This window comes from Girardinichthys multiradiatus, chromosome 12, assembly GCF_021462225.1.
Source record: "Girardinichthys multiradiatus isolate DD_20200921_A chromosome 12, DD_fGirMul_XY1, whole genome shotgun sequence".
Lineage (NCBI taxonomy): Eukaryota > Metazoa > Chordata > Actinopteri > Cyprinodontiformes > Goodeidae > Girardinichthys > Girardinichthys multiradiatus.
In genome coordinates, this window is record NC_061805.1 from 19,638,666 (window position 1) to 19,663,877 (window position 25,212).

Sequence of the window (25,212 nt, forward strand, 5' to 3'; positions counted from 1 at the left end):
TCTCTCTAATCTCTTTAATGCACACTCACACCCTCATGTGCACACTGGGATTGTAAAATGGGTCCTTTCAAGAAAATTGCAATAATGGTCTATTATTGCTGCTTTTCTTGTCGGAAAAAAAGTAAATTCTAACTGCAAGTATTATTAGCGTTAAAAGTATTTCAGGGCATGACAAAAACAGTCTGGCCTTTAGTGGGGGTTAAACGCTCTGAACTGAGCTTGTCAATTACTGCAATAAATCAAAAGCAGAGACAGTAATCACATGCTGCAATTGGCAAGGACTTTTCTAGTGATGTACAATTTTTACTAGTGAGTGACATTTTTACTTTACCTATACCACAAACTACTGGTACAACATGTATACTCAAAATCAAGCTTTCTTGACCAAGTGCTGCAGTTTCAAACAATAAGCTGATGGGGAACTGAGCTTGACTAATACCAAGCTTCTATATAGAATGATATGGTAATATAGCATAAAAAGGTTCACAAAAATGTAAAACTTTGCATATGAGTATTGCTCAGAGCTGTGGGGTTATTCTGGAATTTCCTGTGTACCTGGGAAGTAAAGTCGTGTTGTTGCAGCTGCCGGCCCTCTCTCAGATCCCAGGACCGAACAGTGTTATCCAAACCTCCAGTCCAAAGTTTGGTTCCATCATTAGAGATGTCTATACAACTGGCTCCGTCTGTATGGCCCTGAAACTGCCTACAGAGAAACACACACAAATAAACCCATACTATTTAACATTAGTTAGTCAGTCAGTCAGTCATTTTCAATACCACTTCTTCCATAGTGGGTCGCAGGGAGATGGTGCCAATCTCCAGCAGTCTATGGGCAAGATGTGAGGTACACCCTGGACAGGTCGCCAGTCCATCGCAGGGCAACACACAAACAACCAAGCACACACTCATTCACACACCTAAGGGCAATTCAGAGAGACCAAGTAACCTAACAGGCATGTCTTTGGACTGTGGGAGGAAACCGGAGTATCCGGAGAGAATCCATGCATGCACGGGGAGAACATGTAAACTCCATGCAGAAAGACCCCAGGCCAGGAAGCGAACCCAGAACCTTCTTGCTGCAAAGCAAAAATAATGTATGAAAATACTTATTAAATAACAAAATTGATAAAGAGATTTCAAAATTTTCAGTATGTTGGCCGCAGGTCAAAATAGCTGATACAGAAGTCAGCATTAAGGAGCAACTGTTTTAAACCTTAAGCATTGGTGCAGGAAGTGTGGTTTCTGGACTGCCGCACCACCTGGTGGTGGTCAAAACAATAACTAAATGAAATAATATTTCTGCAGGAATTATATGCATACAGTTTTGCCTTAATCAACTATTAGTTCACAGATGAAAATGAATCCCAGTTTTGGCACTGGTAACGTGCAAGCTAGCATTAGTACTACAATACAGCTAGCTGTAAGTTAGAAAAGAAGCAGTTTGAAACTCTCATCACTGAATCATTCTTTCAAGTTAAAGCAAAGTCTCATAGGGAATTATAATAACTTTTTTTTCAGTATTGTAGTGAATCAGGTAGAAAAAGTAGCTTGCAATACAGGTAACGAGCAATACCCTGATTTAAGGGTAATTGATTAAAAAAGTGAAAATTAACAGTGTCTGATGATGCCTTATATAGTATTTAATGACATTTATTAAGTTCTTTAAATATTTGCAAAGTCGGTATGGTAGACTGAAATGATGCCAGATATTCCACATATAGAATGATTACCCACAGACCTTGCTGTACATCTTATCATATGACTACTGGCCTTACCATTTATTGACTGGTTTATCCAAAACCACCCTGCTGATTGAAAACAAGCAGGTAAATTTTCATCCTCCAGAATTCCATCTGGTGAACCACATCCTTATTGAAACAATTTTTAAATAAGCAATGCCTGTTAGGTTAATTGGTCACTCTAAATTGCCCTTAGATGTATGAATGAGTGTGTGCGTGGTTGTTTGTGTGTTGCCCTGTGATGGACTGGCGACCTGTCCAGGTCGTACCCTGCCTCTCGCCCATAGACTGCTGGAGATAAGCACCAGCTCCCCCGCGACCCACTATGGAATAAGCAGTAGAAAATGACTGGCTGACAGACAATGCTTTTTTGTAGTTGTTTTCTTATTTATAGCACAGTCTATCATGTATTAAAATATACAATCAGACTTGCCCATTATATTGTCATTCAAACAATAAACAAGCAATGATTTCTATTGTAAACATTTAGCAGAAGAGCCATGTGCTAAGCTAAACAGATACAGCTGCTGTTGATTTCATATGGTAATGCAAGTTATAGGAATAAACTGGGAATTTGCACTGCTGACATTTTATATATCATCAAATCAGTGGGACACAACAGAGTACTACTCAGCATCTATCTGTGAGCAAGGTTTGCTTGAAAGCATGACATCCAGAGAAATTCAGTGTTTGTAATGCTCAAGATGTCACAATATTTTCTATCTTGCCATGGATGTTGGCATATTAAAAAAGACCTTGTGGTACTTGGGTCTAAAATTGTGGAAATTATGTGCATGTAGCGGAACATTAAATCTTGGCTTGTCTTGAATGTAGTGCAAGAATTTAGTGACATGAAGGGTTTAAAATTCAGTGTTCTGCTTTGTCAGGACGGGGAAGCTATACTTTTGCTGTGACATCACCATAGCGATTATTTCTTTTTTCAAGTTTATTGATCTGAAGATGGAGGTTCTATGTTCATACACCATCTATGATTGGTAAATAGTGATAACATAAATAGCTGAATTATAAGAGAGTAGTGTTGGAACCCCAGCCATGGGTTACAACATGGTTGAACATGGACTCTGAACTGTACAGCAAAGGCCAGTATAAACCATTCTACACCTTTCAGTGTCACACTAGTATTCCTAACCCAGCCCAGGAAGAGGAGGAGTCATAGCTGACTCCCTGTGATGTCACAGTTTGGACAAAAACACCTTGTTCCAACATGGCGGTCTCTACCACACAGATTTCCAGCAGGAGAACTGGGCAGAGGGACAAAACGTGCGAAAGTCTCATTCCGGCTGTGGACAGTTGCTAATGGAGGGACCAGACCACACGTCAGCTGAAGGCCTTCAAACTTGCAAGCGAGTAAGGCTTCTACTTTGAAGAATCCTTGAATTCAAAAGTGACTACGATCACGGCAATCATATGCAACAAAGTTAAGTAATGATTTGCTGTTCAAGTACCCAGCATTCATTCATAAAAAAGGGGTAATTGAGACAAGCTTGATATTCTCATCTGAGGCCTACAGGGGCGACTTGTGCCACAGAGAACTCGCCACAGCAGCTCTAATTGAAGTTGTTTTCCCCCGCAACCTGAAAGAGAGGTATCGGGACCAGAGTTCGGCTGGCTGAATACAGCCGCCCATCTTTGTCAGTGCAAACAGGTGATGCTGGAGCATTCTTCATAAACTACTGAAATGAAAGGCAATAGTGAGATGTGAGTATAATGGTTATTGGTATGGTTACTTAGCACAACATTTAGAAAATTACACGGATTTTAAGACATGCAACTAAGGATGTGTAATATATACTTTACTAATGAAAGTATTAACTCACCTCTCCAAATTATTGAATTTAGGTGTTCCAATCCCTTGGCAACAGGTGTATAAATTGCAGTACCTAGGTATGCAGACTATGTCTACAAACATTTCTGAATGAATGGACTGCTCTCAGACTCTCAGTGCTAAGATGCAACATGTCTGGTCAAGAAATGCCCTAACTACTAAATATCAAATGTCAAAGTATAAGCATGTGGAAACTAAAGCAGCTAAACAAAGTGATAGGTCACCTAAACCACAGAGTGGGTTTATAGAATACTCAAGTACATTGTACGCAGAATTTACCAACTTTTTGCAGAGTCAGGAGCTACAGACCTTTAGATTAGCTCAAGGGCATTTGCCTGACCGTACTGTGTCAAGTGTACAGTTTGGTGTAGAGGGCATTTAGGAGTTGAGCACGACTCCTTAGTTTTGGAGAAAGGAACTCTTAATGCTTCACCATCCCAATCCATTTTGGACAATTTCATGCTTCCAGCTTTGTGACAACAGTTTGTGGATGGATCCTCCCATTTTCATCATTACTACACACGAGTGGAGAAAGCCATATCCATTAATACAGGGATGAGCAAGTTTGGTGTGAAGGATAGAACACCGTTGGGATGAACGAGACTCTTGGCTGTAAGCCAGGCCTTCTCATCCCACATCAGGGTCTGACCTCACAAATGCACTTCTGGAAAAAGGTCGAAAATTCTCATAATCAGACCCTTAAACCTTGTGGAAAGCCTTTTCAGGAGAGTTGAAGATGTAATAGCTGCAAATGGCAGACTGACATCATGTTAAACCCTATGGATTAAAAACAATGTAGACACGCAGCTACTTTTGGCAATATAGAGTATAAGAATTGGCCAGAACCAATCTGTAGCCACCTACCTAACCAAAGTCTGGTTGTGAAGATCCCAGACAGCTATGTTTCCGTCAGAGCAACAGGAAAAGCAGACTTTGGAGTCAGGGCTGATGGCCAAAGCATAACACGCTGGCGCAGATGAAGTCAGCTCTGCTTTGATCCGAGGAGTTGGTGTAGCTAAATCCCAAATTGACAAAGTGCTCGCCTCGCCCCCAACAATTAGTGTTCGTCCATCCGGAAGCAGCCGACATGAGCGGATGTAGTTATCCCTGTTCTAAAGTAATAGAAAAACCCTGTATTACATGTTTTTACTGACACTGTCTGGAATATAAGGATCAAGCCACAGGTCTTACAAGGCAGTCCAGCTGGGAAACAGGGGTCTTGTTACCCGGATGACTGATGTCCCAAACCTTCACACAGCCTTTGCCCCCGGTGTAGACATGACGAGTCGGGTTACTGATGGTGACAGCACACACCACCTCTCCGTGGCTAAGAGTATTGATCTGTCGTGCATGGCGTGGGATGCCAGGGCCAATCAGAGCATCTGGAGGAAAAGGCACAGGCTGCATTTGTCCATCAGCGCTCACATGAAAGGAATAAGCTCTGAAGGGGACAAAGAGTGGTGAGAAAAGAGAAAGAAAGTGAAATGAAAGCAAAAAGAACTGGATAAAGACAAAATCATGTGTCTTTCTTGGTGTGCTTGTGGCATTAAAAATTGAGGTAAGGAAACCTACGGTTTTCCACCAGAAATTCCCGACAGGTTGGGAGGAAGGCCTGGGACCCGGATGTGATGGTGAGGATCGAAACCCACCTAAACAAGTTGAGAGGATGATAGTTAAATTACACACCACTGTGAAATGCTGCTGTAATAGAAGTAGTCCCTAATTAAAGCTAAGTTGCTTGAAAAATATAATAATGAAGCTTAAGAAAGAACAAAAGCACAATGTTATCAGTTTAGAAACAGCAATCCATTAAAAAAACATCCAAGTTGACGACCATAGATATACCTAAAATACATTATATAAATGCCTTTTTCAATGTAAAGCAGCTTCCACTATTAGTCAAATGGTATTTTGTGTTAAATGACAGTTAACATGTGATCACCATGAGGTGATCTAAACTGACATTGTATAAATTACATGACACTTAAAAAATACTTTTTTGAACATGCAGAAAAACAAACGCTTATTCTGTTACATCTTTTCATAAAGGTTTCTTATGCAACATTAAGAGGACCTTATATCTTTCTGTGGCCATCTACAAATGTCTCGCACCTTACTTTCCACCACTCTTTCTCTTTGCTGTCTTTACATCTTTGTTTGGTTTTTTTTTTTTACAAACAGAAGGTTTCAGCTCTCTTTAAAGGTTAAAACAGTTAACTTTTTTCTGCTTGTGTTGTTAGATGTGTAAGACCAGCTGCTGTCTTGTTGCCAGTGACCTTCACCTTATGGGCATGGGCACTCTGCAAGATTTGATACTAAATTTCTACATTGCAGAAAATTGTTGGAGGTTTCAGACAAAATGTGGAAATCTGTTGGGGAATGTATGAGGTCAAATTGATAGGCAGCAATCTGGGTAAAGGCTTTAAAGTCATCGCTAGTTGTGGGATGCGGGAAAGGCCACGATAAGGGAAAAATTTATTTCGATAGATTGAAGAAAGAAAGACAAAAAAATCAACAGGATTCGGAAACAGAAATTAAACTTTTAGAAACTGACCAAAAACAATACGTCAGGCAAGAAACACTTGATAAACTAAAAGAGACCACATCAAAGTTGGACGAGTTATTAATATATAAGGCAGAGGGTGCCCTAAGGTTTACAAACAGAAAGCATTATGAAACTGGAAATAAAGCCAGCAGGTTGTTAGCTTTTGAATTGATAAAGGCACAGGCTAGTCGTGTAGTTCCTAAGATTAAACATATAAATGCAAACAAAATTGAAACAAGTCCCAAGGCAATATCAGACATTTTTGTGGAATATTATGGACAACTGGGGTTAGGTATCAAAAGTAGATAACATGCAAGATTTCTTTAAAACTCTCCAAATGGACAAATTAACTGATAGTGAAGCAGCAAGTTTAATAGAACATATAAAAGAAGGTGAAATTAGAAAAATCATAAGAAAATTAAAAAAATAATAGGTCACCAGGAATAGACTGGTTCGCTGAGGAATATTATAAAAGTTTTGCATCTATGTTATGTAAACTTTATAACTATGTATTACATTCCGTAAATCCTCCAGATAGCTGGTCCGAAGCTATTATTACAGTGTTACATAAGGATGGGAAAGATCCGCTACACTGTTCTAGCTATCGACCAATAAGCCTTTTATGTGTCGACTATAAGATATAAACGTCTATTTTAGCAACAAGGGTTCAAAAATATCTAAAAACATTTATAAAACCGGATCAGACAGGGTTTATCTCAGGCCGCCAAGGCATTAACAATGTGAGGAGAGCTTTGAATTTGCAGTCTATAATGGCAAAAGACAAACAAACCTCTATGCTCCTTAGTTTAGACGCAGAGAAAGCATTCGATATTGTTGATATTGTTGATTGGATGTTTTTGGAATATATTTAATAAAAATGGGCTTTGTTAAATGGTTTAACTTTCTATAGAAGAACCCTATGTCAAAGGTAAGAGTTTGTCTGATCCTACGTCATCAATACCATGTTTGAAGGAAATGATTTCTGTATACGGGTACTTTTCTGGCTATAAAATAAATGTTGGGAAGACAGAGGCAATGGATGTCAATAGCAATATTCCACTGGGGGTAAAACAGCAAAGCGGCTTCGGGTGGGCTAGAGAGGGGATCAAATACCTAGGTATCAATGTTCCCCTTTCATTAAATGATTTATTCCACACTAACTGCAGTAAAACACTGGATATAATTACGAAGGACCTAGAACGGTGGTCAGCGTTGCCGCTGTCCCTCTCAGGTCGCTTTGCAACCGTTCGTATGAACCTCCTACCTAGATTATTGTATTTGTTCCAGATGTTACCAGTTGGGATACCAAAATCCATGTTCATTCATTTGGATAAAATGATATCGGAGTTCATATGGCAGAACAAGTGCCCTCACATAAAATATAAAACACTACAGAGAGGCAAGGCAGTAGGAGGTCTTAACCTTCCTGTTTTAAAATACTATTTCTGGGCAGCACAGTTAAAGCCTATAATTTCATGGGTCTAAGAAGATTCTCACTCGAGATGGTTGAGCATTGAACAAGTGAAGTGTTCTGAACCATTAAAGGTATTGCCATTTTTAGATATTCCAATAAAGGAACTGCCATTGTGGACTAGAGCTACACTTAGCATTTTTTACAAAGTAAGAGCTGCTTTTAAGTTGCCAAGAGGTTTATCAATATTAACAAGTAATGGACATATCAAATCCTTCACCCCTAATTTCTTGGACAAAAGATTTTCAAAATGGGCTGAACAGGGGTTCACGTTTCTACATCAGTTAATCAACAGGAATAACCTCATGTCATTTGAAGAATTACGTGGGCATTTTTGTCTCCAAACAAATGATTTTTTCCGATATTTACAGTTGCGTTCTTTTTTGTCTACCCACAGGGACTGGGAAAGAGTCCTAAACCCCACACCAATAGAGAACCTATTAATTCGATTCCAAAAAGGTGAAGGGGATAAGAAGCTGATAACAAAATTATCTAAGCTGTTTCTGTCCATGAACCTTAGTGGACCCACTTGGACACAACAAAGATGGGAGACAGAGATGGCCAAAAGTATTTCTGATTAAATATGGGAAGGAATCTGGACTGAGGCACATCGAGTTACAAGCTCAAATACGTAGCCCCCACGACCCCAGACCTAGTAGCTAAGATAAAGTACCAAGTTTGTGTTGGAGAAACTGTGGTTCAGCAATCCCCAATCATACACACATGTTTTGGTCATTTCCCAAATTACAAAACTTTTGGGATGATGTGTACAAGGCTATAAACTAGATCTTTCAGGAGGTTATTCCAAAGATGTAACGGTCGCATTACTCGGTATTACTCCAGTTGGGTTACAAGGACAAGCCAACTCATATCTTTTAAATGTTCTTCTTACAGCAGCCCTGAAATGCATTACAATTAAGTGGATGCAATTAGAGCCACTTCCTACAACTCATGGGTCCAAATAGTAAGGGAATTGTACCAAATGGAAAAGATAACATACTTGTTAAGACTTCAAAAAGCCACTATCAGCCAACGCTGGGGTCCAGTGGAAGATCTATTCAGGTAAACAAGTCTTACAACTTAGGCTTTTGGATTATGGTACTTAGACCTGCTGCCCAAGGTGGATTCTTGTGTTAGGTTTGTATGGTGATGCTGAGACTACAATTATGATGCTGAAATTGTAAAATGTCACGCCGAGACGTTTAATTTATGGTAAGATTTCACACTGTTAAAACTGTTAATTATTGCTGTTGTATGGCTGTGTAATTGCTCTGTTTTAAAATCAATAAAAATTTAAGTTCTAAAAAAACGTAAGAGTTAACTGGAACTGTTCTGATTTTTTTAAGGTAGAGAGAGGGGTGAGACAGGGGGACTCTTTGTCCCCTGTCCTCTTTGCGCTGAGCCTTTGGCTGAGGCTATACGTCAAAATATACAGAGTCAGGGAATAACTGTTGGGGTAGTAATAATTCACAAAATTGCTCTCTTTGCTGATGATATTTTTGATTTTTATTAAACATCCAAAAACATCAATCCCAGCGCTTATGTTATGTTTAGATACATATGCTGAGGATACAAAATAAACCAAAATAAATCAGAGGTGTTGATGATATCAGGGAATTGGTCAGAGGAGTTAAATAAAACAGTGTCTTTTCGTTGGTCGGATAAAGGCTTTAGGTACTTGGGGATTATTTTGATTGTTTAATGCTAATTATACAAAGCTAGTAAAACAATTAAAGAATGACTTAACTCGTTGGGAGTTTCTCCTGCTCTCTTTATTGGGTAGAGTTGAGACTGTAAAGATGAACTCGATTCCTCGTCTTCTCTTTTTGTTTCAAACTTTGCCCATAAGAGTCCCAGTTTCTACATTTATTATGCTAAATAAATTAATATCCCAGTTTATTTGGCAACAGAAGAGGCCCAGAATAAAATTTAAGACAGTTTATTTGCCTAAAGATAAAGGAGGATTGGCTTTACCTAATTTAAAACACCCCAATTAGTGGCTATAGTCTCATGGATTGGGGGAGGCAAGGAGGCAATTTGGAACCAAATAGAACAGAGCAAAATTAGGGGTATACCTTTGTCAACACTGCCTTTTGTTGAGTCAAAAATTATTACTAAACTCAATATTGGGAATGAATGGATTAAACATACTTTGAAGGTCTGGATAGAAGTTAAAATTGTTGATGGATACAGGTTCAATATCCCAAGCTATGCCAATAATGGGTAATATAGAGTTTCTCCCCTCCACATTGGGTCATGGATTTCGAAGATGGGCTATTAAAGATCTTACCACCCTTAATCAGTTGTTTGAAGGAACAGGCCTTAAGTTTTTTTCACAGATAAGGGAACAATTTGATCTTCCGGCAAATTATATGTATAGGTATCTCCAAATCAGACATTATATTATGAGCCATAAAGAGAAAAAGAGAATTTATAAAGATCCAAACCCGATGGAAAAATATTTTATTAGCATTCTAGAAAAGAAATTGCTCACAAAAATGCATGTTTCCAATTTGTACAAGAGGCTCTCGCTTGATATTGCCCAGAATACTTGGTATATTAAAGAGAAATGGGAATTAGAGTTAAATGTTATAATAGAAGATGAATTTTGGGATAACTTATGTAAAAACAGCCATAGAGGGATTAATAGTCAATTATGGAAAGAATTTGACTGGAAATGAAAAGTTTGTTTCTTCCATACTCCTCTTGTAATTTCAAATTTGGTTAAAACGCCTTCGGCTGCATTGTACTGGAGAAATTGTGCGACAATAGGTGACCACACACATATATTCTGGGACTGTCCTATAATCCGGGTGTACTACAAAAGTGTTAAGGAGGAGCTCGAGAAGGTTTTGTGGATGGAAGTACCATCAAGTCCTCTGTTTTATCTACTAGGTGCCATATCAAGTAAACTGTTTAGTGCACATCAAAAATACATTACACGTATTTTGTTACTGACTGCAAAAAAACATAATCACCGTGAATTGGAAAGATATAAAACCTCTGACTATAATTGAGAGGAAACAAAGAGTTAAACAAATATATATAATGGAACGCATGACTTTTATTTTACAAATGAATGTTGATCTCTTTAATCAAAGATGGCGTTGTGTAGACGTGTGTCTAGCAATTTGATAGAGGGTCGTTGTAACCAATGCTGAATGGAAACTATATTTGATATGCCCTGTCCTTGATCTATAAAGTTATGTGTGTATGTTTTTGTGTGAACACAGATATGTCTGGCTCTATGTCTTTTCTTTTATTTCTGTCTCGGATAAATGTCAGGATTTGCTCTGTAAAAATTTCCAAAATAAAAAATTCAAAAAAAAAAAATAAAGTAATTGCTAGTGATGTTTGAGAACACGTCAAAGAACCGACAAAATATCTAGCCTGATGTTTAGGCTGATTGATGTAGAGGCTGATTATACGGTAGCAATAACACTGGCAGTGTTACATAAAACAGTTAAGAGTTTGCTTAGACTCAAGAAACAGCTATGCAATAATATAATAAAGTGGAAAAACAGAAGCATTAACAAGAGAAAGAAAATGAGAGTGCTTTTCATCATTATGACAGCTCTAATTGCTCGAGTTATACATCAGTGAGGCAAGTGTTGTAAAAAGCTAGAAGTAGATGAGACAGGTGCTGTTTGTTTGATATTACACTATAGGAAAGCTGCTTTATTTACTGTTAACTAACAAATGTATCAAAACCTACAACTGATGAATTTCTTAATGATCCAGAAAGAAAAGTCATCAAAAAATAGAAAAGACTGTGTTGTTTTGCTTTTCTCCCCTGTAATGCTTGATTCTGTCAGAGGTTTTGGACATCTTAACAAAGAACGTATTGTACAGTATGTACAGTATGTTTCTGTGATTGTTCAAGCACCACTTGCGTGCGTCCATATGCCGCCACAGCAGCGGCTGCCACTGCGCTCATCTGTGGGGAGATGCTGTGCAGGCCGGGGTAGGCGGCGCCTGCTCCACTCAGCTCTCCGTTCATGCCAGGGTGAGGAACCATTCCGAACGGCCCAGGGTACGAGCAGGGCACTGCGAGCGGCGTGCGAAGACCAGAAGCTGGAAAACAAAAAAACAAAAACAAAAAAACAAAGGCAGAAGTTAAAAACTATTTTTTAGTAAGACACAAATACATTTTTCAATCTGCATAAAAAAATAATAAAATTGTAATTACAGCTTAGTTTTTTTTATATTAATTAAAATATAAATCTAAAAATTAAGAGAACATGGTCAATTTCTTCAGATACAGAAATATGTTAAATTGTTTTTTCATTTCTAAAATTTAACATTTAGAAGTGACATAATTCCGTAACATTATTTTTACTTCTTACTTCTTCCAAAGCGTGTTTTTAATCTGAAAAAATAGATCACAAATATATTGGAAACATTAAATTGCCAAACTGTATGTTGTACTGTAAGTAGTCAACATAGCAAATAGATTCTGAGGAAGGCTTGTTACGGTTAAAAAGTGGATAATGTCCAGCGTTACTTATACTTCAGGTTCTTAGTGATTTAAGCTTCCTGTTGTTGTAAAGATTCTTTATGATTAGCTACGATCAGGACTCACCCAGCAGCTCGGCTCCTGTGGGTTTGCTCAGTGCAGGCCTGAGACCAGGGGTGGAGGTGCTGCTAGGTGTGGGGGCCTCAGAACGGGATGTTGGGGTGCTGGACTTAGACACAGGTGTTGTAGATTTCTCATTCTAAATTAAAAATAGCAAATAAACAAGAGCAAATTATTATAAAAATGTAAATTTACATCTAGTAGCAATTTCAAATAATTCACAACCAAAGTAGAAACAACAAAATTATGGAGAAAATTTGTTTTTTTGTTTGTTGACATTATTTTCTTAATTACAAAACCTAAGCACATATTGTCATAATCTGCCTGTGTTAGGTTTTTGATTTGAGTTCTGTTTACCTTCTTTACACTGCGAGGTTCTTTTCTTGCTTTATTTCTGTTCATTCAGTTTTATTAGATTTATTCTGTTGTTTAAATTTTGTTACTTCCCTAGATTCCTATGTTAGATGCGTTAGTTTATATTTCCAGATAGATCTGGTTCCCCACTGTTAATGTTATTTAGTTAGTCTCATTGTTTACTTGCTTCAGTTCATTTAGATGTTTCTGTTACCTCCCTGCATTCTCTGCTCACTAGGGTTCTATTTCATCCCTACTGACCGCCAGAGGCGGTGCTTCAAGCACTGAATGATCATTCTTGCACAAAAGGTTGAGAATTTTAATAACAACATGGTCACATGTGACCTACCGGTGGCTCATGTGAGTCTATATAGTCACATGACACCGGGAGCCCAGTCCCCTTTCTCCTTCTTGCGCGCAGGTTGATGAATGCAGGTGTTGGCTTGTATTCATTGTTCCTCGTTCCTCTTGTTGCTAGAAGCCTCGTGATCAATTGTGGTCGGAGCTGCAGATGGCTCTGCCCTCCAGAGGCTGCGCAAGCTGCTTTTTCCTCCAGGTTTTCTGGTAAGTTTGTTCGGCTCGCTGGTGGCGTTTTCTGATCGTGCTGAGTCCGTTCTTTTTTTGGCAGTAGTTGCTGTCCGCATTGCTTTGATTGCTTGACTTGCCAGTGGCGTTTTCTGCTCATGCTGAGTCCTACGGCTTGTTGCTGTTGTAGCCGTAACAGGGTCTTGACGGCGTTTTTTTCTGCCCGTTCAACCCCATCTGTTCCCACCTGTCCCTAGGTCATGGACAATCTTTGTTGTGCAACCTGTTCGGCTCCTCTGCAGCCTCCCATCTCAGGGAGGCGCTTTCGGATCATGCCTGCTCTAACGGCAGCGTTCTGCCCCAAGCGGTGCGGTTGGCCCGGCTGTCCTCGGTAGGGTAGCCTGCTGACTGGGCAGTCTCTGTCCAGCAGGATCCGTTGCTGCCTGGACTGGCTGCGGCTTCGATAAAGCAGTCCGCTGCGGACGTGCCTTTGGCGTCTGGGAGGAGAGCCAAGTGGCGCGGGCCCCCGGGACTGTCCACTAGAGTGGATCAGCTTTCGACGGAGCTGGCCCAGATAAAGGCCCTCCTTCAGTCTCTCCGGGTGGATGGTTGCCGCGGCGAGACTTCCCCTCCTCAGCCAGGGGGCCCGCCGGTGATGTTTTGGAGCCGGCGGTTGGGTTTTTTACCTCCGGCCAGCTCAGTTATTGGGCTGTTCATGACCCGGACTCGTTGGTGTTGTCTACTCTGTTCTGGGGATACCGTCTTCAGTTCCGCCGCCGGCCTCCCGTCCCCAGCCAAGCCAAGAGGACGGTCATCTGCGACCCTATGAAGGCTCAGGCCCTGGACCGATAGATCTGCACCTTGCTGGCCAAGGGTGCTATTGTTCCGGTGGACCCCCTGCGGGATCCAGGGGGCTTTTATTCAATTTATTTTCTGGTTCCCAAGAAGACCGGCAGTCGTCGTCCAATATTGGACCTCCGGAGTCTGAACGCTTTCCTCAAGGTTATGCCTTTTCACATGTTGACCACTGGGGAGGTCCTGCAGGCGACTGGTTCACATCTATCGAGCTGAAGGATAGTTATTTTCACGGGAGGCACTTCCAGTTCAGGGTTCTTCCCTTTGGTCTTTCCCTCTCTCCTCGGGTGTTCACCCGGTGGCCCTTTCCCCCCTGCAGGCACGGGGACTTATTTGGATGACTGGCTCATTTGTGCTGCGACCTGCGATCAGGCGATCCAAGACACTTCGACAACATACGTCAGCTGGGTTTGAGAGTGAATCTGGAGAAGAGGAGCCTGATCCCCTCCCAGATGACTGTTTTCTTAGGCATGGTTCTAGACTCTGTTTCCATGACCACCTGTCCTTCTTCTCGGCGGGTCGCCAATATTCTGGCTGTGCTTCCGAGCTTCCGTCTTGGCAAGTTTGTGGAGTACCTGCATCTTCTAGGCATGCTCACTGCAGCTTCCAGCGTGGTGCCTCTGGGGCTTCTTTCATTGCGGCCCCTGCAGATGTGGCTGAACGGGGTTGGCCTGGACCCCTCCCGGCATACTCACAGGCTCCAACAGCTTCGGGTTGTGCCTCGGTACCTACAGTCTCTGTCCCAGTGGCGAAACGGATCCTACATTGTGGCGGGTATTCCGCTCGGCCCCCTTCCATGTCGGAGGGAAGTCGTCCATGTGGATGCTTCCTCCAAGGGTTGGGGAGCGACCTGGCAAGACCGTGCGGTTCAGGGGGTGTGGTCCCCGCGGCAGAGCGAGGTCCATATCAATGTTCTAGAGCTGATGGCTGTGTTCCTGGCACTCCGTGCTCCGTGCCCGATCCGGGCCGCCTGCAGCTTTGGCTTTGGCCTCTAAAAATGCAGGCTCTGCCTTCTCCCATTATGGGAGCAGGGTGGGACAGACCATGACTGGCGCATGGGCACCGTCCACTCGGGCCACCTATGGTGCTAAGTCTTTGCTGACTGGTGCCGTGGTAAGGGACTGGACCCTGTTCGCTGTCCTGTTTCCCATTTGCTGTCCTTCCTTCAAGAGTTGCTGGATGTGGGGTGATCCCCTTCCCCCAGATCCCCTTTGAAGGTGTATGTGGCAGCCATTTCCCATTTGCATGCCGCGTTTGGTGGTTGCTCTGTTGGCCAGCATGGGGATGTCACGCTGTTCCTGAAGGGTGCCAGGCGCTTGTGTCCACCCAGGCGTCCTGTGGCCCCTGCGTGGAATTTGTCTCTGGTGCTTGTGGCCCTTCAGTCTCCCCCTTTTGAGCCCGTTACAAGGATGGATCTCAAGTGGCTCTCCCTGAAAACTGCCTTCCTGTTGGCCACGGCTTCTGCTAAACAGGTGGGGGAATTGCATGCTCTGTCTGTGTCTGAACCATGTTGTCGGGGGAACCCGGATGGCTCCGGTGTTACGCTGTGGACTACTGCTTCCTTTGTTCCAAAGGTGCCTGCGGTGGCTGGCAGTGTTCTGTTGCTCCGGCTTTCCCATTTTAATCCTGGTACCCCCTCTGAGCCTCTTTGCCCTGTCCGAGCGCTCGAGGCGTATGTCTGACTGACTGTCTCTTCGTCTGTTATGCTGGCTCTTGGAAGGGTCAGACCTTTTCTAGACAGCGGTTGGCACATTGGATTGTGGAGATGATCCCTGTGGCTTACTCCTTGCAGGATCGGCCCCTGCCTGGCGGCGTGCGATGTCACTTCACTAGGAGCCTGTCCACCTCATGGGCTGCCATGACCGGGGTGCCTCTAGAAGCCATTTGTGAACCAGCTTCCTGGACAGCACCGAGCACCTTTGCCAGATTTTACAGAGTTAACGTTGCCATGCCGCATCCCCTGCAAGGCATACTGGAGCAACCGCCTTCTGCGTCCCGCTGAGGTTGGTGGTGTTGCTGTGTTCCTTGGGGTTTCTGTGGGATCCCTTGGGACCCTGTTGGTATGCGTCATCCAGTGCTTGAAGCACAGCCTCTGGCGGTCAGTAGGGATGAAATAGAAAGAAAGTTATGACTGTAACCACGGTTCTATGAATCCCGGATGACCGCCAGAGCGCTCGGTCCCTCTGTCTCTGTGTGCTCACGAGAAGTTTGTCGGGACTGGGCTCCCGGTGTCATGTGACTATATAGACAAACGTGAGCCACCGGTAGGTCACGTGGCCGTGTTGATATTAAATTCTCGACCTGCGCATGCGCAACAATGATCATTCAGTGCTTGAATCACTGCCTCTGGCGGTCATCCAGGATTCATAGAACCGTAGTTACAGTTGTAACTTTCATTAGGTTACCAGCCTCCTTCAGTTGCCTGCATTCCCTCTTCCACCAGCTGCACCCGATTCTCTCCTTGATTAGCTCTCAATTCATTGGTTCACTCTCCACTTCTCTCAGTATTTATGCTCTCTGTTTTTCATTGTTTGCAACTGGTTCCTCCTGATGTCTACCTTGTTACTACCCTGCATGCTACCCAGCTGTTTCTTAGGGTTTTTCCTGCCTGAATTTATGTTACCTGCCTGTTGCTCATCACCGTGCTCTTTGTAAGTTCTGGCTTTGAAGATTCATCATTAAAACCATTTTCAACTCACCATGACGTTCCTTAGCTCTGCACGTGGATCCTATACAACCTCAGCACACCCTGACCCATTTATGGTAAAGAGAAACTACACATTCTTTCAGTTTTAGGGATTTAAATTTCAGGACATAATAAAGCCCATCTGGTCCAGCTACAAACGCACACAACTGGTATTATAGTCATGATTTATTAAGCAAAGGATAATCTCAAATAGAAACATTGTAGTATATTAAATAAAAAATAGTTTATGGAGCAAACTTGACCTTATCTGTCTGACATTGTTACACATTGTCTTCCCTCATAAAGCATTGCTTAAGTTCAATGATGTTTGCAGATTTTTTTTTTTCTCTACACAGCTCTGTTAAGTACCCACCACATCACTTGAATTGCATTGAAGATTGGACTTCATTCATTTGAATCTAGATTTCTAATAGTTTTTGGTACACTCAATGAATGCACTCAGCCTGCAAAACAGGCCCAAATTATTACCCCTCCTCCACCATGCTCAACAGTAGGTATGAGATCTTTGTGCTGATTTCATGATTTGTTATCCACTGCGACAAATATTGTCACGCATCCTTACTTTGAGCTCATCTGAAAAAAGGACATTATATATACTGTTATATCCCATTTTTTTCTAACTGTTCTGTTATGCCCTTTGTCATTTAACTTAGGCCTGTGTTTTCAAGATTGAGCTCTTGGGTATTTTGCAGTTTTACTGAGTTATCTGAGGTCTGACATTAGGTTTCATTTTCTGGGATGTTCACTCCTGGGAATCTGGGTAAACATTTTTCATTTGTAAATAATCTGTCTCAGTGTAGAAGGATTCACTTCAGATTGTAGTGGAAATCTTCTTATTAACCTTTCAAGATTGATGGGCAGCAACAAATGCTTCTCGAAGGTCATTGTTATTGTCTTTCCTCTTTGGCACATATCTGTATGGCCCAAACATGGAAATGGTCAAAACTCTAGCTTGCTGATGACCAGTTAATCAAGTGGCAACTGGGTAACCTAACCTGCAGGGTTTTTTCTTGCTCTAGTCCCATGAAAGCGGCAAACGTGTATTTTGTTTGTCACACACAGCTTTTTTTATGTATTTTTTAAATTTTGGCTTTGTAAATAATGACCACCTGGAATCTGTTGTTTGTTTTTGAACTCTTGAGGTTAGATTAAAAGCATTTTAGAATCTAGTAAGGTCCGCAACATATTTATTATATTCAGATGCATAAGATGTTTGCCATCAAAAGTTAATATTTTCTTATATCTTACTTACAATGATTCTTTGTGATGTTTATAATTAAACAAGTAGCTAAAAATGAAAGGAAATTAACCTGAGAAATACTTTTAACAGATCAAAAGGCGATAATTCCCCAAATGACTCACCAAATTAATCTCTTTGGACTTGGATGAAGGTGTGCTGCTGGAGGAGGCGATGGAGGAAGGACTCAGGGGGACATCTTTCTTTAACAGGCGACTTTTGTCCAATCCGTTCTCCCGAGGAGAGTGGGCGGGACTTCCTCGAGGAGAAGTAGGATCCTAAGGTGGGTGAGAACAGATGTTTTCAAAATAACAAGGTTCAACTTTTTACAAGAAAGTAACAAAAAAGATAGCATTGAAATAAAAAAAAAGCTGCTTAGTACCTCGTTGGAGACATCAACTACCAAGTTGTCATCACTCTTTTCTCCATCACTTTCCTGGGATTCACACACAAATGTAACTCACATTTGCAAATAATTGAATAAAACAAAAAACAAAAAAAAATCCTTATAGTTTTACTTTATACAGTAAAAGGGTTTACCAATGTATTCTAATCACTCTGCTCATGCGTTTCGTCTTTGCCAATGTAATAAACATAAAGGATAAACTGAAAGCTAGTGGCTTCACAGGTAAACCTGTTTTTGATCTCCTAAATGTTTCTCTATTTCCTTTTCCCAGCTCTTCAGTGATAGCAGAATCAAGATCTGTGAGAAAAATGATTTGGCTCTCTCTTTTCCAATTTTCTCTTTCAGTAATAAAATGTTTAATCATACATCTCCTCCCCTGCTCGGAGAAGGAGGATTATAACCTCGTCACTTACATAGCGGGTGGAGGTCAGCTCCTTGTCATCTGTCTTCTGCTTCTTGCTGTCGGATGAAAAATCGCTGGAACTCGGATGTTTCTCTCCGGCCCGGAAACTGGCAGACGGAGACACAGATGAACTCTGAAACAGAAAACGAACATGTAAACAAACGGCAATTAGCAAACATTTCCGTTATTAAAGCAATTGCTTATAAACCCAATGTGGTATGTATATGATAACAGGATTTATCCATTCTTATTCTGATGCATTTTAAACAAACTTTTATGAGCTGCACAGCAAATATATTAAATTATAATTTTAAATGAAAATATTTTTAATGAAAATATTTTAAGAAAAGAGCACTGATAGATGCAACTTAAAACTACTTTAAGGTTTAACCAATAATAATACAAAACAAAGAACAAATGTGTTTACAAATGTTCCCAAAGAATTTCAAAAATTGTATTCTGTACAAACACAAGGTATTCTGACAGGAAAAACGATAACATATAAAATTATTCTTGATTGGCTTCTTCTTCCATTCAGTTTTCTTGCATTATGACTGGTATTGTTTCAGTCTGCTGCAGCCAGAGACAGGAACAACTTACAACACACTGTAAAACTGGGCTGCTTTATCTCCAAGGAGACATTTAAAGCTTTTATTATGGGTGGTGTTGGCTATCTTTGCATTTCTTTGCAGATTCAGACACAACCAACATGGCTCCAGCCATGGCACACTACTATGGTCTCTTTCTGTAGTACCTCAGACAGTTTCTGAACTTGATAAAACTGTTGAATGCTTGTTCCGTAAAATTAAAAGTGACTCTCTCCCACGTTTTACATCCATCACACTACTCTGCATATTAAAGGACATGTGGGCGAGTTGGGACTTCTCTACTTCATGGTGTTATCAGCGCAAATTTTACCAAATCGTCTAAAGATCAACTCAACTGTCTGTCTAAACATCCAGTTTTACATAACATAACTTAACAGATGTGCATCCTTAACAGACTCATTGCGCCACCCTGCCATTGGGTGCAGCAGCTAGACTAATGCTGCATATTCCTTTACATCTTTTAAATATCGTCAGTGAACGATTAATGTTCTTTGAGAAGCAGAGATCAAACTAAGGCCAGTCAGACAGTGCCCCTCGTCCTCAGGATGTCTTTGCTGACACCCCCCCCCCCCCCCCCTAACACACACACATTGGTGGGAGGCGCTGCTCACCCAGAATAAAATGGACAGAAAGGAAAAAAATTAAATAAAACAAGACCTTTAGCTCGACCTTTCCACTAACTCACGCTTGTAACCTTTCCACTGCCCTTTGCCGTGCTGCAAGTGTTGATGACAACGATTCTGAGCGGGGGGAAGGGTGAGGCTGTGTGTGTGTGCGGGGATGTACGTGTGTAAGTATGTGTGTGAAGCACTTGTTCCTGTTTACATTTTAGTCCTCTGGATGTGCAAATAGTCTGCAGATATCAGTGTGTGTATGGGCGTGTGTCCCTTCGTGAGTGATAGAGGAGCAAGTTGAGCTATCGCTCTCTGTCGCCTTCTTTTCAGGCTGATTAGATTAATTAGCCTGCAAATTAGCTCTTTTCAAAAACATCAAAGCAAATTAATTTTGCTGAGGAGACAAATGAAGGCTCTGTCGGCTGAACGAGCAATGTGACTGTGACAAAGTCTTTGGTGTGGGTGACTGAAAGTATTAATTTTCACTGACATTATAATTACATTTACCTCCCATATCCAACTGATTCAGCAAGTCTTGATAATGATATCTATGGCCTCTTCTTTCCTTTTTTATTCACTTTAACAATACTCTGTCTTGTTGTTACATCAGTGTTGACCCTGATTTATCCATTCTAACTTTAAACTACAGCTGCCACAATTTATCATAATTATTATTATGATAATCATAATAATCTTTATTTGTCATTGCAAATTGTACATCCCCGTGAAAATTGTTCTCTGCTTTTAACCCATCCGCTTAGAGTGCAGTGGTGCTGTGCAGCTCCCGGTGAGCATTTTGGGGCTAAGGGTCTTGCTCAGGGACCCAGAGTGACAGCCTGTTGGATTCGAACCAGGATGCAAGCGCCCTGCTCTAACCACTAAGCCACAACTTCCACAATTCATGCCCATCATTGACATAATCGATGATGTTAACAATAATAATCTGCAGAAATCAAGTTTAATGAATTGATCTGTTTCCTCTTTCTAAATTTTTGACAAAAGGTACAACACATTTCCTTCAAATTGCCATGTTTAAGTATGCAGCAGTAGATGGGCTGAATTTATAGAGCTTTTCTAGTCATCATGACCACTCAAAGCACTTTACATTACAGCCACATTCATCCATTCACATTCACAAACATGCACATATTCATACAGCGATACACAGATTGATAAGCAACCATGCCCAGCAGCACACCACATGTGATAGGAGGAAACTGGAATGGAACAAAAACTTTCCAATTGCAAGACAACTACCCGCTTCCCTGCGAATAGAGCTGTGTTGTAAAGATTCAATGTATTTCAGGGCCAAAGTGGTCCAAAGAGTGGAAATAGGTCCAGTTACATAATGATATGTAGAGGTATTGGATACTCTGTAAGATTTCTTTATAAATCAGAGCAAAACAAGTGGCATACATGAGCAGCTAAAGAGACAAACCAGGTACTGCTGAAGAGAGAGAAATAAAATAAGTACTATGCATTTCTTAAAGCTGTTGAATGCTCTCTAAGGTCCGTCTTTGAAGTTTTCCAGTTTTTAAGGAATGGTTGATGGATCATCTCTGTGCTTCTGCCTGCTTGTGTTACTGCAAAGACTTGTGTAGTTCTTCAAATAAATTTTACGTTATCTGAGTATAATTGTGTACATAATGTAATATAAATGAAGAAAAATTAAACAGGACAGATTCCCAAATAATACAAACAGTTGTTTTAAGGTTACAGTCTTGATTATAACATTTTGAAAGGTGTAGTAGAAACTCCTTCCTTTTCCTTGTGAGTTGCACAAACTGAAGTGAGCCACATTATGGTTTGGATCATTTTATTTATATTTGTCATGCTGGAGGTGGCACTGAATGACTGAAGTCCAAAACCTGTTTGGATTTTATTTTGTGTTATACAAAAATAAATAAAAAGAGATGTTTTGTAGGAAAAATAATTACCTAGAATTATCAATTTGTCCAAAACATTTGGCAAAAGATTGATTAAAAAAAACAAATAAAACAAATAAATATTCATTAGAAGCAGCTAAAACTCCGACTTGTCAGAATAGGCCAAATGCCTTTCATCTATCAGCAGTCCTTCCAACAACCTTGTGTCCCCAAAAATTGTCATGATGCAGGAATGTTCAATACATTTTAGAGGTTTAGTAACATTTGACACAGGCGTTAACACCCCTTTCCTCGGAATAAGAATCCTGCTATGCTCTGAACAATGTAACAAAAATGCCCATCACTTTCTTGTTTACTGCAGCGATAAACTAGAACATTGGCATTGCCATAGCCATAGGTGTAATAGATGCACAAGTATATGCAGGCCGCTGAATGCGATTAAAAAAAAGGATCCATCCTGCCTTCTCTGAGCAGTTTAGGCTGGTGGTAGTGGTAAAATGGTGTGGAGGATACTTTCTTGACGCACTCAGTGCCCCTTAAAACCATCTGGGCATCACTTGAACACCATAGCTTACCTGTGTATTGCAGCTGACAATATCCTTTATAACCACAGAGTACCCATCTTCTGATGGCTAAATCGAGCCAGACATGGCACAAATGTTTCAAAATGGTTTATTGAACATGACTGTGAGTTTATGTTACTCTAATGGCCTCAAAAACACCATATCTCAATCAAATAAAGAACCTTTAGGATGAGGTGAAATGAGAGATTTTCATTGTGGATGTGCTAGCCTTTAAATCTGCAGCAAAAGCTTTATCCAGTCATACCACTATGGAGTTAAATCTCTTTAAGTTACAGACACCTTGTTGAATCTATGCTACGAATCACTAAGGCAGTTTTGAAGACAAGGTGTATCTAATAAAGTGGCCAGTCAGTGTATGTAAAAAGCAGTCCTTCTGTTCCTAAACCCAAAAGAAAAGTATTTATGCATGATGCTTTATGCATAACGTATCATTATTATTTTGGCAGTTTAGTAAAGTAATATTACACTCCTGACTACAATGCAACTAGTCCGGTATATCTGACAAACTGGTAACAAATTCAGCAAACAAACAGGTGAGTTACTTTGCATTAGCTGTAGGTAGACTGATTGTAGATACCAAGTGGAGCAGATATCTGTGACTTTATCAATGCCTAAACCAAATATGTTTTAAGCGTATTTTAATTTTTAAACTGTAAAAGTCACCACACTAATAAATAAGTTATTTTTATTCATGTTTTTACATTTTTTCCCACACTATTTGACAAGACCTTTCTGCTTTAGAAATTGAGTGGAGGTGCCTCTGGGTCTCCGCAGCACATATGTACCAATCAGACTCACCTAGAACCATCCCTTTAACCACTGCACCACATTTATCCCAAAAGATGAGCAGGGATTGTGCGCTGCCACAGGTCCTATTTATCACCCCAATAGGCAAGATTCTAATGTAGATTTATTGCACTGCATAATAAACGTTGATGGAAGAGTGCTGCCCAGTGTATAAAAACGTGACACAAAGGGTTGCTGCCCAAGCTGCAATGTTTAAGTTGTGACCAGTGGTCCAATTTATTTCTTTCCTGTTGATTAACAGCTCAGATGGTTACTCACCCAATTAGGCTGCAAAACATCTGTTTTATTCGTCACAAAGTAATGCACAAACCCAGAATGTTTTGAAGTCTTGGTGGGAGTTATTTGGTGTAATAAATCTCTCTTGGTCTGTTCATTTGTTTCTTTCTCTGCAGCCAGCCCAGCATGGAAGGTCAGGCAACACACTGTCGTCAGAGCTTTATAAAAGAGTATCCCAGCACTGACGAAAAGAAATGGACTGCAGCTGTAAAGCTTGTTTGCACGCAAAAATAAAAATAATACAGAAAACAACAAAAACTGAAAAGTAAGACGCATTTTTTCATTTCCACACAAACAAAAAGCTCTAATGTGTTCCAGCAGAGATGCACCAAGAAATCAGCTGGTGACACAAATCAGACGATTTTCAGCTTATAGGGGTATGATCTTTTTCCGATCAGTGAATGCACCTTATCTAATCACTACCACATTTCACTGACAACATCACTCTTTAATGTGGACACTGTCAGATGGAAAAAGACTCATAGCTAGCTATTTTCAGTATCAGTGGAGTGCTCAGTGAGGGATTGTGGTTCATTCACACTGGGAGAGAGCTAGAGAGAGCAAGGCTTTCAGAAGATAAGTGTAAGACTATCCTATAAAAAGACAAAGTATATAAAAGTTTTTCTGTTTTATCCTTTTAGCTTTTAAAATTAGCTGGGTTTGGAAATGTTGGCAACCTTTTCAAAATCTCAGTATAAAAATCTACATTCTGTAGATTATACACACTAGGGCTGCTGTTTTAGTTATGCTCACCCTGTTAACTGCCCTAGACAGTAACATAAGATTATTAACTGCAATCATTTTACATTTGTTTTAAAACTAAATAAAATAAAACCATGTCTTACAGCGACTAATCACTCATAGTATGGGTTTGTGATGAATACAAAGTGAAGAACTCCCGAAGCTCGAGGTTTGCAGGTAAGACGAGTCTTTAATGTTCACGAAAGGAACAAACAGGGTAGCAAGCGTGCACATAACGCACACACAAACACAAGCAAAACGGGCTTAAATACAAAACTGAACAGCAGGGGGAACCAATGACAAACGTGACCAGACAATCAGGGGAAAACACAGAACAGGCATGGGCTTTGGGTGCAGGGAGACAGAAAACAAAGGACTAGACCAGGTAAAATTACAAAAACAAAAACTCAAAACACAAGCCAGTTTGACACAGCCCTTCGCTCCCCTCAGGGACGGGAACAGGAAGTGTACACAGCTCGTCCACAAACTCCTCCGGGACGGGAACCAGGGATGGAGGCAGTTCGTTCTCAGATCCCTCCAGGACAGGACCAGGACAGGACCAGAAACAGGAGCAGGAAGTGGAGGCTGTCCATCCACGAGCCCCTCATGGACAGGAACAAATTGTGAGGGCGGCCCAGCTTGGGACCCCTCCAGAACAGAACCAGGAACAGGATCGGGGTGTGGAGGCAGTTTGTTCATGAACCCCTCCGGAACAAGACCAGGAGTAAGGTCCCAGTAAGGGGCAGTGGCGAAGGCTTCTCAGGAGCAAAGCCATGAGCCGGAAAGTCACCTCAAACTACGGTGGAGAAGCGAAAGGAGGAGGGAGCGGTAGGTCTCCTCATAGAAGCGGTGATTTCACCCAGGGCCCTTTGACGTTCAGCCTTGATGGTGAGGTGGATCCGAGGATCTTGGAAAAAAAAAGTCCTTCCATGACTCCAGCCAGTCTTGAAGGCTCCCAGCTATTTCCAACCTCCTCCATGGTGAGCTGGGAGAGGTCACAAGGTGAGAAAACAAATTTACCAAAATCTCACC

At 41.1% G+C, this 25,212-nt stretch overlaps 1 protein-coding gene and 1 long non-coding RNA gene across 6 annotated transcripts in view; one reads left to right on the forward strand and one right to left on the reverse strand.

Moving 5' to 3' along the window:
• The window catches only part of LOC124878375 (transducin-like enhancer protein 4), a 63,049-nt gene that overhangs the window by 6,011 nt on the left and 31,826 nt on the right, over nt 1-25,212 (reverse strand). For all 4 annotated transcript variants that reach the window (XM_047382291.1, XM_047382290.1, XM_047382292.1 and 1 more), the window contains 9 exons: nt 18,675-18,797; nt 18,238-18,291; nt 17,981-18,133; nt 12,184-12,316; nt 11,488-11,675; nt 5,158-5,234; nt 4,777-5,026; nt 4,450-4,697; nt 556-703 (listed from right to left, as the gene is read on the reverse strand). In XM_047382291.1, the coding sequence (XP_047238247.1) occupies nt 556-703; nt 4,450-4,697; nt 4,777-5,026; nt 5,158-5,234; nt 11,488-11,675; nt 12,184-12,316; nt 17,981-18,133; nt 18,238-18,291; nt 18,675-18,797 (1,374 nt within the window). The remainder of the gene's footprint in view (nt 1-555; nt 704-4,449; nt 4,698-4,776; nt 5,027-5,157; nt 5,235-11,487; nt 11,676-12,183; nt 12,317-17,980; nt 18,134-18,237; nt 18,292-18,674; nt 18,798-25,212) is intronic.
• Nucleotides 12,935-23,697, forward strand: LOC124878376. 2 transcript variants are annotated; one of them, XR_007040738.1, is made up of 3 exons: nt 12,935-13,095; nt 17,949-18,138; nt 23,556-23,697. It is a non-coding gene; the product is annotated as an uncharacterized LOC124878376 (long non-coding RNA). The 2 variants fall into 2 exon arrangements; XR_007040737.1 differs by having other exon boundaries at nt 18,010-18,138.